Raw genomic sequence first — 13618 nt, 5'->3', positions numbered from 1 at the left:
CTGTTAAGTCCCCAGTAAAATTGCCATAAAAATAATGTAATTAATTTCCACTTCTAAGGAAACCCGGTTTAAAGAAAATCCTGCTTTTAAGTAATATTTATCAAGTGATTTTGTGATAATGAATAAGGAGTAGATTCCTATGTAATTAAATATTTTTCTTGCGTGTGATAAAACACAATTAAAAAAGTTAAAAATTCCGAATGTCAAGTTTCAAGTTTAAAACCAGAATTTTATTTCACATAAAAACATATATTTTCACAAAAAATTTATGTAAATACATATTTTCAGGAAATCTATTATAAACACATAAATCTTTAAATTTTTTTACTTAAATAATTTTTTTTACAACAACTTTTAAATATTTTAAAACTAAATCAATTACATCACTCAGAAATACATTATCTTTTTAAGAATTCTTGGTTGCTTCGTGTTTCTATGGGCTGTGTGGTGTATCCGTGATCCATTTTTATAATAGTTTCGCCTCAAGTTCTGAGAACGGCTAGGCAGCATATCAGTGTTATTATTAGAGATCTTGCAACACATAATTAGAAATGTTTATTGTTGCTGAAGATGATTACATTCTGCGCTTTGTTTGTGAAACACAATGGATAAGAGCTCGGATATAAACATTATTTAATTTAAACAAATCTCTCGCCTCACGTTCATGCCTATGAAGTGAGGAAATACATCTTGTTGTGATTCCCCGTTATCGGACCATAAGCATAAGCTGCGCAGTGTAGACGTGGTGGAGTCGCTATAGGAAGCTTTTCTCAGGCATTGTCAGTCAGTAGCTAGAAACATTTTTTTACGTTAAGACGTGTGTATATTAGCCTCTTAAGATGCCTAAAATCAAATCGAGTTTAAGATCGCGTATACAGCAATATGTAGATGAATTTAAAAACATTTTTACTACCGACGGAAAAGTGTTATTTTGCCAACCATGTGGTAAATCAGTAAGTGCAGATCAGAGCTCTCAGGTAACCCTACATTTGTCTGGAAACAAGCACATTGCCACTGCTTCACGTGTGCATTCATGGCAAAACAGTGGATATAAAAAATGTGTAAAGTTGCTCAAGTATTGGAGGGTGTGCCTGTAGGTGAAATTGACGGTGTAGGTGTTAAATATGCACATCTGACGTCCTGTGATGTGGAAAGATCATTTTCAAAGTATAAGTCGTTGTTCAGAGATAATCGGCATGCATTTGTGATGGAGAATTTGGAAATGACCTTTGTTGTTCACTGCAATTCCCAGACAACTACTAGCAACTGATACTCAAATGTGATTGGTGAGTACTAATAACATTTTTTTTCAAGCTAAGCAAGGTATTTTTGTCATATTAAAAAAAAAATATTTTTTATTTTCAGCAAATATTTTCGTACTTTTTAGCACATAAAATATAAATATATTTAAATTTTTAGCACATAAAAATCCGCTCCCTAATAATGTAGCTCGAAATGTCGACTCTATTTTCAATAATCTATAGTAATGGAATATTCAATAGCGCATCTCAATTGATAGTATTGTGGCGTCAAGCGAAGGCATTATTTATCATTTTTCATAGTCTAACTTTGCGTTGTTTTCACAGAGCCGGTGTTTTGCTTGTTTTGTTTTCTTGAGATGTGTGGATCCTGTATCCAAGTTTTATTTTTGTTAATTTATGTTGTTTATGCATTGTTATAATGGTGATTAAATGGAAGAAATTAACTATAGGACAGAATCCTTGAATCACTATCACAAATGGCAAAAAAGCACAGTTTGCCAACTACTTCATTACTACTTCTCAGATAAGGTTATTTGCGGACTATGTAATATACAAACAAATTAATGACAACTATGATATCGCTGCCTTACAAAATGATCTTAACATTACTGAAACCTGGACGACAGAAAATAAAATGAGAATTAATGTGAGTAAAAGTAAGTCAGTATCCTTCTGTAGACAGAAAATAAAATGAGAATTAATGTGAGTAAAAGTAAGTCAGTATCCTTCTGTAGACGACAGAAAATAAAATGAGAATTAATGTGAGTAAAAGTAAGTCGTATCCTTCTGTAGACAGAAAATAAAATGAGAATTAATGTGAGTAAAAGTAAGTCAGTATCCTTCTGTAGACGACAGAAAATAAAATGAGAATTAATGTGAGTAAAAGTAAGTCAGTATCCTTCTGTAGACAGAAAATAAAATGAGAGAATTAATGTGAGTAAAAGTAAGTCAGTATCCTTCTGTAGACGACAGAAAATAAAATGAGAATTAATGTGAGTAAAAGTAAGTCGTATCCTTCTGTAGACAGAAAATAAAATGAGAATTAATGTGAGTAAAAGTAAGTCAGTATCCTTCTGTAGACGACAGAAAATAAAATCAGAATTAATGTGAGTAAAAGTAAGTCAGTATCCTTCTGTAGACGACAGAAAATAAAATGAGAATTAATGTGAGTAAAAGTAAGTCAGTATCCTTCTGTAGACAGAAAATAAAATGAGAATTAATGTGAGTAAAAGTAAGTCAGTATCCTTCTATAGACGACAGAAAATAAAATGAGAATTAATGTGAGTAAAAGTAAGTCAGTATCCTTCTGTAGACAGAAAATAAAATGAGAATTAATGTGAGTAAAAGTAAGTCAGTATCCTTCTGTAGACAGAAAATAAAATGAGAATTAATGTGAGTAAAAGTAAGTCAGTATCCTTCTGTAGACAGAAAATAAAATGAGAATTAATGTGAGTAAAAGTAAGTCAGTATCCTTCTGTAGACGACAGAAAATAAAATGAGAATTAATGTGAGTAAAAGTAAGTCGTATCCTTCTGTAGACAGAAAATAAAATGAGAATTAATGTGAGTAAAAGTAAGTCAGTATCCTTCTGTAGACGACAGGAAATAAAATGAGAATTAATGTGAGGAAAAGTAAGTCGTATCCTTCTGTAGACAGAAAATAAAATGAGAATTAATGTGAGTAAAAGTAAGTCAGTATCCTTCTGTAGACGACAGAAAATAAAATGAGAATTAATGTGAGTAAAAGTAAGTCAGTATCCTTCTATAGACAGAAAATAAAATGAGAATTAATGTGAGTAAAAGTAAGTCAGTATCCTTCTGTAGACAGAAAATAAAATGAGAGAATTAATGTGAGTAAAAGTAAGTCAGTATCCTTCTGTAGACGACAGAAAATAAAATCAGAATTAATGTGAGTAAAAGTAAGTCGTATCCTTCTGTAGACAGAAAATAAAATGAGAATTAATGTGAGTAAAAGTAAGTCAGTATCCTTCTGTAGACGACAGAAAATAAAATCAGAATTAATGAGTAAAAGTAAGTCAGTATCCTTCTGTAGACGACAGAAAATAAAATCAGAATTAATGTGAGTAAAAGTAAGTCAGTATCCTTCTGTAGACAGAAAATAAAATGAGAATTAATGTGAGTAAAAGTAAGTCAGTATCCTTCCGTAGAAAGCATAAAGAAATTAGTCTCAAATATCAGCTGAATGGTACATCGGAGCCACAAGTGAATACTTGTAAATACCTAGGTATATATTTAAGTAACAAACTGGGTTGGGAGGAAAAGTCACTAATACCACAAGGAAAGCCTGTAAAGCACTACATTTCTCTATGCATATTCTTAAGATATCTAACCGAAGGTCAAACGAAATAGCGTACAAAGCAGTAAGTTGGAATCTGTACGAACAAAATCAAATCGATTCAATAGAAAAGATCCAATGTGGAGCAGCAAAATACGTAAAAATGGAAAAGGGACATGGTGAAGATTTAGTGTGGGAATTTCTCGAATCAAGGTGACGAAAAACTAGACTGACTGCATTTGTTTAAGGCACAATTGGGACACAAAGCATAGACTGACATCAATACTAGATTAGTGACACCATCACACTTAAGCAGGGCTGAGCATATTAGGAAGTTTAAATGCAAAAAACAAAGAACGAACGTGGCAAAATGAACCAGATCTCTATTTTTTTTTATTTTCTAGGCATTTTGAAATATATAGGCCTAGCTTACTATATGCAGAGCTTACCCTTATATGTACTACCACGCAGTGCACATCTAACCTACACTAGTAAATAAAGATGACTGAAAAAAAAAAAAAATATGTAAACTTATGAAAACACTATGCTAGATAACTATTATTCACAAATCACTATAGACTATAACACTAACAATAAAACTGTTAGAAACTTGCAAATATTTCTTGTATCACAAAACAAAAACCAAGCATGGAAAACACGTTGTTATGGCTACTATCAAGCAAGTGGAATTTTCCTTTAGACAAAAGTTGTGCTCTCCTTTGTAACTGAATATCTTACAAAGGAAAGCAGCCTTAAAGGTGACATCTGTTGGATTCTATGAAGAACTATTTCGAGAACTCGAGAAGCTACATTGGCTCAATCGGAAATGTAATATAATAAATAATGTATGAATTACAGCGTAATTTCCAAAATGGTCGCAGAATTCAGAGTGGAGGGCATGGACGAGGCATTTAAATTACCAGTTAGAGCGCACAACGTTTTAGAAAAGTGGCCCTAAACAGCTGATAGACAAGTCGTATGGCCATGAAAATTGGCAGAGGGCATCTTTAGATCATAAACAATTTTTTAAAGATAAAAAAAAACAATCAATTTTTTTTTTTACCAAAAATGACAAAACAAAGTTCATCGTTAAGAAAAATTTGCATTTAAAGGGTGAGAGAAAAATAAAATTCTTCCTTCCAAAGACATTTGTTAAAAAGGGGTTTTACTGTAATTTTCAATAAATGTCTGTTTCGTCACTAAGACCAAGACATAGGTACGAGGTCTACTCTCTGAAACAATCCAAAGGGGCTTCTGACCTTAACAACCAAAACGGCTGAAAGGAAAGAAGTGACCTCTTTGGAAATTGCTCTACCACAGGTGTAACGCTGATACACTCAACATAAATGTATCTGCTGACTCCATGTGGATATAAAACACATTTTTTTTACATACAATACATTAATAAATTATTATCATATGCTTCCTCACTATTGCAAAACTGTACAAAATATTATTTTCTACAATTTACATTAATATAAATGATAGAAAGTTGGCTGGTTTGTTTCCAATGACTCACATTTGGAATCACTTAACCATGCTCTGCTTTGCCTTCCAAAATGATCTAATTTAATCGCTAAAATCTTTGAGATATCTTCAAAAATGGAGTAGTACACTAGACTCCAAAAGAAATGCCTAGTCAAAGTCACTATCGATTTGAAATATCATGTTCCGAGGACTTTATTTAGGAAGCAATAGAAATAGAGATACACAAAAACAATTGCATATAAACACTATTATTGCTCTGTTATCATTACATCATTCAGCTTGTTCACGTATGTCTTCAATAAACTATAAATAAATTATGTATGAAATAATTATACAAACACACTAGCCTGAATTTTCTAAAGAGTTTTTATTCCATGCAAAAGGGAAAATGTACGTACAGAAATACGTGTTCTGCCCATGGGCAGGTCTTTCACTGCAAACCCAGCATTATCCAATCTTTCCTATTTTCTGCTTTCCTCTTAGACTCTGCATTGTTTGCAGTTTTTCTTGGGAAGGATAAATGTGGTAGCTTTCCATTGCTTTCTGCACACCACTCTCTCTTTCGCATCTTACAAGATCCCAGGAGGCCCCAGCGTGGAGGTGAGAATAGTGGATTTGACTAACTGGGCCCTCCGGACTTCACCAAAATTCATCGCAAGAGTTAAATATCTGTTCTATCAGGGTTTTTGACCCAATCTGAGACTGGGAAATCCAAATTAGCCTTTGCTCCGTCAGGAGAAATGTGTAGTTAAATATTTCAATTAGATGGGATGGGAATATTTCATATGGGTTCTCAACATTTGAATTCTATGTCTCGTATAAAGCTTCCAATTTCAACATTTGCTGCCATTGGAAATCTTTCATACTTCATATCCATAACCAAATCAATTCTTATTCATATTTTGGACAGAAATTCCCAAGAGGCTTTGACAGTTTCGTACTCTTACTTACTTACTGGCTTTTAAGGAACCCGGAGGTTCATTGCCGCCCTCACATAAGCCCGCCATTGGTCCCTATCCTAAGCAACATTAATCCAGTCTCTATCATCATATCCCACCTCCCTCAAATCCATTTTAATATTATCTTCCCATCTACTCTCGGCCTCCCTAAAGGTCTCATTCCCTCCGGCCTCCCAACTAACACTCTATATGCATTTCTGGATTCGCCCAAACGTGCTACATGCCCTGCCCATCTCAAACGTCTGGATTTAATGTTCCTAATTATGTCAGGTGAAGAATATAATGCGTGCAGTTCTGTGTTGTGTAACTTTCTCCATTCTCCTGTAACTTCATCCCTCTTAGCCCCAAATATTTTCCTAAGCACCTAATTCTCAAACACCCTTAACCTATGTTCCTCTCTCAAAGTGAGAGTCCAAGTTTCACAACCATAAAGAACAACCGGTAATATAACTGTTTTATAAATTCTAACTTTCAGATTTTTTGACAGCAGACTAGATGATAAAAGCTTCTCAACCGAATTATAACAAGCATTTCCCATATTTATTCTGCGTTTAATTTCCTCCCGAGTATCATTTATATTTGTTACTGTTGCTCCAAGATATTTCAACTTCTCCACCTCTTGAAAAGATAAATTCCAATTTTTATATTTCCATTTCGTACAATATTCTCGTCACGAGACATAATCATATACTTAGTCTTTTCGGGATTTACTTCCAAACCTATCTCTTTACTTGCTTCCAGTAAAATTCCCATGTTTTCCCTAATCGTTTGTGGATTTTCTCCTAACATATTCACGTCATCCGCATAGACAAGCAGCTGATGTTCATACTCTTACTAGTTTAAGAATTAGCTCAAGCAGTGTAAGTTAATTCAAGAAACTTCTATCGTATTATTAAACACAAAATAAAGCAATCTCTGTAACAATTATGTCAACTTTGAGATCTTCCAATCATTAAAATTAAGGTAAAACTTTGTCTCTCTCCTAAAATCTAATTTCTATTGAATTTACAATTATTACACACTTACTAGGATCCACTTTAAGGTCAATTGGAAACTCCACACACTTAACAATCTTGGAAGCTCCATCTAACTTGTAGTCAAACCATTTCAAGTGAAGCAGAAGTACCAGAGGTAGCTCTTCGAGTGTCACCTGCTGCCATGCTTCTACTTCCTGATTAGTGCGTGAGCAGGTTACACCTTCCAGTTGATCTCGTCCAACAAGGATCTCCAGTGCATCCTTCACTGACTGGGCTTTCTGTTGGAAAAATGTAACTCAAATATTCAAGTATGAAATCGATAGAAGATATCAAATAAATAACCAATGCACATATCACACTACTTGGTTATGTGAAGCGTGGAAATTCCAAACATTCTAAGTGACAAAAATATCAGGAGAGACTAAAAACTGTTTATCTTAGGAAATATTTGGCCAATAAGAATGTAACTTTTATTACACATACCTTAGTTTAAGGTGATCAACCAGAATCCATTCCCACAATTCTATAGATTCACGTTACCTTTATAAAACTATTTAAATACAGTAACGATCTAAGTAATAAGACTAAGCAGAAGCTTTGTGCTATCACTTATTGATCTAAGTAATAAGACTAAGCAGAAGCTTTGTGCTATCACTTATTGTCACTGAATACTAGAGTGAATCAAATTGGAAACAACAATTTATAGACATTTTCTTTTGTACTATCAAACCTGTTGCTACATCACATACAGTAGCGTGCAAATTAATGCGAACAACGTAATTACTTATGCAAAAACACTCAAACGGGATAAAAAAAAGGATCTAAGACATACCTCAGTAATCTATGTGGCCTCCCTTGTTCCTAATAACAGCTCTGAGACGATTTGGCATGAATTCCACTAATTTCCCACAAATATTCATTTCTTCATCGCGAAACCATATACCAATGAGGGCAGAAATCATCATCTCCTTTGTAGAACAATCCATTTTTTGCATTCTTCTTTTGCAAACTGACCACAAGTTCTCAATGGGGTTGATGTCGGGTGAGTTGCCTGGCCAGGGGAGTACCTAATATTCTTCTTGTTGAAGAATTCTGAATTTTTTCGAGATGTATGGCATGGTGCCAGGTCTTGTTGGAACACACCTCTGCCATCCGGAAATGATTTTTGCAGCTGGGGTATGATTCTGGTTTCCAATAAGTGAATATATTTGTCAGAATTCATCATTCCCTTGATAGGTATTAATGCTCCAGGCCCTTCATGTGTAAAACAACCCCTAAACATTACTTTAGGGGGGTATTTGGGTGCTTGTTGGAGATGAGCTGCTGTTACTTTTTCGGATCCTTTCTGTACGTAAGAAACACGGTGGCCGTGGACCTCGAAATGAGACTCACCGGAAAAAAGTACATTTTTCCAGTCATTCACTGTCCAGTGTTGATGTAATTTTGCCCACATTAAGCGTTTTTTGCACATAACAGGGGTTAGCAGTTGCTTCTTAATAGGCTTACGAGCCCTTTGTCCAGCTTCCAAAAGCCTACGCCGCACTGTTGTGACGTGAATATTCGCCCCAGTGGTAGCCATTAACTCGCGGGTTAAGTCGACAGCAGTTAGTCTAGGATTTAATTTACTTTTCCTGACAATTAAACGATCATCTGCAGGTGAAGTCTTTCTTTTCCAGCCACAGTTTCCTTTTTTTCTGGGGTGTGATGGATCCAGTCTCCCTGTATCGTTTTATGATCGAATTAACAGTAGCCAAACAGATGCGATATTCTGCAGCAATTTGCCCTGTGTCATAGAAGAATGCTCTGCTAATGTTATAATTTTAGACCGTTTTCGTGGAGTTGTATCCATTTGTGAAGACGACAGAATGTACACAGGATTGCAGTATTAAGTCTTCAACACAACTGAAATGCTTATAAGTACAAAACGATAGGCAAAATGTCACATATTATAAAAAAAATGACAGACCAACAATGGAATTACACGTAGGCTACTACAGATGTCAATTAAAATGGTATGAGCAGCTGTGAGGCCAAAAATGACAGAAAATGTAAAAATATGTCGTGTTATTTGCACGATACTGTAGTTTCAAATTTTTTGTATATGGACATTCTTTTCTCTTTTTGTCATTTTCAGAACAATGCAGGAAATACAGAACAAAACTGAAATACAACTGAACAATTAAACAAAAACCTATGAAACTTTACCACAGCAGAGATCAGTAAAAGGTTTAAGACCCAGTCATGTGATTAATGCTGACATTTGCATCCGATGGTAATTATTGTGAACCTCAATCTAAACTTAATGTTACTTTAATAAAAAGGTTGAAGAAAACTGTAATTACAAATAATGTAAAATTAATCTGCAACAGGTTTACTTTTCCTCCAAACATATTCTTCACTTTGAATTCTTGCTAAATGTTGGTTTTTCTATCACACACCACACCACTTAATTTAGAAACTTCTTTATTACTAGGGGGCGGATGTTGATGATCTACTTAAAACTATCATTAAAATGCCCTTAAACTAATGGAAAAAAATGACTTTAAATTAAAAGAAAATGACATTTAATATTATTCACCATACTCGCACCAAAACTTCTTTCAATGACTGACCTGCAAATTTCGGACAGAGGAGGCAACTTCCTGGAATTTGGCTAAGATAAAGGAAAAGAACATGCAACAAAATGAAGGCTTTAAGGGAAAACTATAGATTTTAATGAGGGTTTACAATGTGTTTCAATCAGGGGTGGTCCATGTCAGTGTCTTCATTCTCTGTCTCCTCCTCCTTCCACGCTTCACTTTGTTATCAGATCTTCGAGATGGAGGGAGTGTGAATGACAAAACAAATTGTGGGTGCAGCGTGCATTCTTGCAATCTTTGTGTTAAAAATACTATCTACTACAGTAGACATCCCTTCCGAACCATGCTGAAGACACAACATTCTGTCCAGAACAATGTGAAAGTTTCTCGCCTTCCAAACATAAATTCTAAAAACATCTTGGTACTGACAAAAGAACAGCAGCGGTCAAAGCCTTCACTTAAAACTAAGCTGCTGTCAAGTATTTTATATTACTTCCGTTGTGTGAGGTGAAGCCTTCAGTGGAATGAGGGATGGACTTTAGAGTCTGTTCCGAACTATAAAACCCAAACTTCACTGTTATTCACTTATTCAGTAGGTAATTACTACTGACCTATTTGGTTAGGAAACGATTTAACGGCTTATCAGTAAATAAAAAACTAAAAAATTTCAAATGATCTAAAAGTTCTTGAAAGTATTAAAAATGACCAAGAAATGCCGAAACAAATATAAAAATGACCTATTAGTTCAAAAACGTAAAAAAAAATCCAATATAAGAATTTTTTTACATTGATATTAACATAGAAAGAATCTCTATATTAATAGGCATTGTCCTAATTTGAAAAATCAGAAGATTACTTTTCATCAACATCTGCCCCATATTTATTATTAACATTAACATTGTTTTAACTATGACAATATTATAACATGTTTAATACACAAAAGCAAGCATTTCACATAGAACGATTCTAAGGTTTATTGCATCTGGACATAAACTATCTGCCATTTCTCTGTGATCATTGAAAACACTATTGTTATGCTTTGACACTTGAAACATTTTAGGTCGATGGACCTTGGTACATAGAACAATTCTAGACCAAAAACTGAAAAAAAAAAAAAAAAAAAAATGCCACTTAGAAAGTTTGGCATTTCCACTCTTCATGTGAAGTTCAATAAGTAGAAATAACAATACTTAAATTTAAGTGAAATAAAATGTTAAACTTAAATTGATAGTTATTATAAAACCAACACAAATAAAATGTAATAAAAAATATGAAATATATACGAAAGACCTCATCTCCACTAGCCTGAGAGACTTTTAATGCATTTCTATGAAACTTTAAATGGCCTGAAAGTGTCTCAATCGAAGCCTTTCTTACTATTCCCATGTATTTTTCATTTAATTTCTCTTAGAACACCCTGTACATCAAAGAAAGATGTCATTAATAGTGCACTAGATTTTGGATCTTATTGATAAGCAATACTTATGCTGGATTACAAACTTTCAATCATGTGGTTTGCTAAATGCTCGCAAAATGAGCATGAAATTTGCTTACAATAAACTGTCTCTGAATTTCCTTTGGCTAAAGTGTAGCGACACAATAGCCATACACATGTTCAGGCTTGCTGTTCCCACCACGAGCACACCATGGCAACACTGGACGTTGGTCACGGCCGGCTTATTTGGGTGGGGTGTAATGTATATGAGCTATTCCATCTCAAACCGACCGAAATACAGGGAAAATTGACCTTACAATTTCTAAATACAATGAAACTTTTTTTGTATGTAGAGAACTGTGATACAATACTTTGTGCAAAGTTTGAGGCATCAGAACTTCATAGTGTTTAAATTAAAAATATTTAAATTTATCGTATTTTCAAAAAATTTGCAACATTAAACTGTTGTAGCCCCGAAACTCTTTCACCCAATGATCAAAATCATGGTTTACTTTGATGCTGAGAAATTAAAGTTTATATTGACATATAAACAGATTTTCTTACTTTTATGGAAATAGAGAAATTTAGATTTTTTCTCATTAAGATGCCTTTGGCTAGGAAAAAATATTTTAAAAATATATAGTTTGATTCCGCATTGAAAGTACAAATAAACACATATTTTTTACTGATGGTACATTGATAAGAAAGTATTGAAAATGTCAAATAAAGAAAATAAATAGTACGTGCGTGAACTAACCAGCTGACTGTGAGACGGGAGCTTAGCCGAGACAAGCAAGGCCAGGAGACAAACATGTGATGTGTCGTCTAGCAGTCATGGCTGTGCTAGCTTTAATCACAGGTTTTCATAAACACAGGAGTAAAATGACACCCAACGCTCGCTTATCTTCAGCTCTCAAGTCTAGGTGTGTGAAAATAATTTATTTAATACCCTCGAAACTTATTGCCGTACCACTAAGCAAACAATGCCGAATCCCTCTTAATAATGCAAGGTTTTTTCTCAATATTTTTTTACATTTTTACAAATGGCCAAAAAGCCTAAAATCAAGTAAAATCAGATTATCTGTCTCTCTGTGTACAATAAAAATAAGGATTACTTCTTAACATAACCTACCAAATGTCAGCTTCAAAATAAGCTCTCGTTCAATGTTCTGCAGTAAATGGTTCCAGAGTTCTGAGCGCTGAAAGAGACTTGTTTTTCTAAAATACGCTAAATTTTTCACTCAACAATACGAAAACCATTTGGCTTTCGATAGTATATTTTTGAAAATGCACTTCCCTCAGCATCTTGTATAAGTAGGGAAAAAATTAGAGTATAAAAAAATGCGAGGTTTTTTACTGATCGATTTCATATGGAATAGCCCGTATCAAATACAGTCAATTAAAAAAGTTACACAGAATTTTTTAAGTCACACCTGGCAGTGATATACAAATAATCTTTTCTAAATGGTTCACATTATTAAGGAAAATATGTCATGTTCTATAAACAAATACATACAGATAAACAATACAATGATTAATTATTCCAAATTCCAATACCTTAGTTAGGAAAAAGAAACCACAGATGTGACACTTCATCAGAACAATAACATGAAGAATTTCCAGTGAATATGTTTGAAGCTACATGACCATCGCATACGATTAAAATGTTCAGAATTTCATACCCAAATAATTAACAAAATAAGTTAATATGCGCGACTTTTATGATCTTTTGTTTTTCAGGTGATACAGGTAACATATTTTCTTCACATAAACAATGCTTTCTACATATCCTCAGATGAAAAAAAAAAAAAAAAAAAAAAAACAAAGAATGTGAATGATTCTAATACATGATCATTAAGCTCAAAGATGGCTTAACTATTAAGTTCTAAATTTCTGTTATAAAAATTCTACTAATTAATTGGCTTTACTACTGCTTCCCGTAAAGTCTTCAAATGCTATTTTGCTCTTTGCTGCTCAGCTGATCTGCTAATAAATTTTCTAATAATTTGTCCACATCTGAAAATGTAATTTATTTATGTCCATAACAGGGCAAAACCCATTTACAATAGACAGTAGGCCCTACAGATAAAAAAAAAAAACATAGAATTGCATATAACACGAAAAAAAGAGGTAAAACAGATACAAGTGTAATTAATTACAAATTAAAAATGGAAACGCGAGGAAAAAAAAAAAAAAAAAACAAAAAATACATAGATCCAATGCATATTTTACGAATTTTAATTAGTATTTTTGGACATACTTTGCACATTTAATGGCATCTTGCATGCATATTAAAGGAGCTTTTAGGACATGACTCTAATTAAGAGTCTGTATTGTTAAATGAATTTGTTTTTAAATAAATAGAACATACAAGTGTACACAATTATTACAGTATTCACTCACAAAAATGTAATGTCCAAGAACTACAAAGAGATGCCACTAACCTCAATGTCAAGTTGCAGAGTAAAGAATGGCTGAACATTGTCTGTGGACTGGTCACCCGCTCGCTGAACTCTTGATCGCAACTGTCCTCTGAATATGTCAGAAATAGGTGTTCGACCAAAATCTGCACGACGTGTGATTGATCCTTTATTCTTTGGTCCCATTACCTAAATTCATCAAT

At 33.6% G+C, this 13618-nt stretch overlaps 1 protein-coding gene across 2 annotated transcripts in view; it reads right to left on the bottom strand.

Annotated features, from left to right (window-relative positions):
- The window catches only part of Usp10 (ubiquitin specific protease 10), a 101466-nt gene that overhangs the window by 15693 nt on the left and 72155 nt on the right, over positions 1–13618 (bottom strand). For both annotated transcript variants that reach the window (XM_069831953.1, XM_069831954.1), the window contains 2 exons: positions 13440–13604; positions 7031–7259 (listed from right to left, as the gene is read on the bottom strand). In XM_069831953.1, the coding sequence (XP_069688054.1) occupies positions 7031–7259; positions 13440–13604 (394 nt within the window). The remainder of the gene's footprint in view (positions 1–7030; positions 7260–13439; positions 13605–13618) is intronic.

This window comes from Periplaneta americana, chromosome 7 (assembly GCF_040183065.1).
Source record: "Periplaneta americana isolate PAMFEO1 chromosome 7, P.americana_PAMFEO1_priV1, whole genome shotgun sequence".
NCBI classification, from domain to species: domain Eukaryota; kingdom Metazoa; phylum Arthropoda; class Insecta; order Blattodea; family Blattidae; genus Periplaneta; species Periplaneta americana.
Note: the sequence above shows the minus strand (reverse complement) of the source record. Positions and strands in the feature narration are given on the sequence as shown.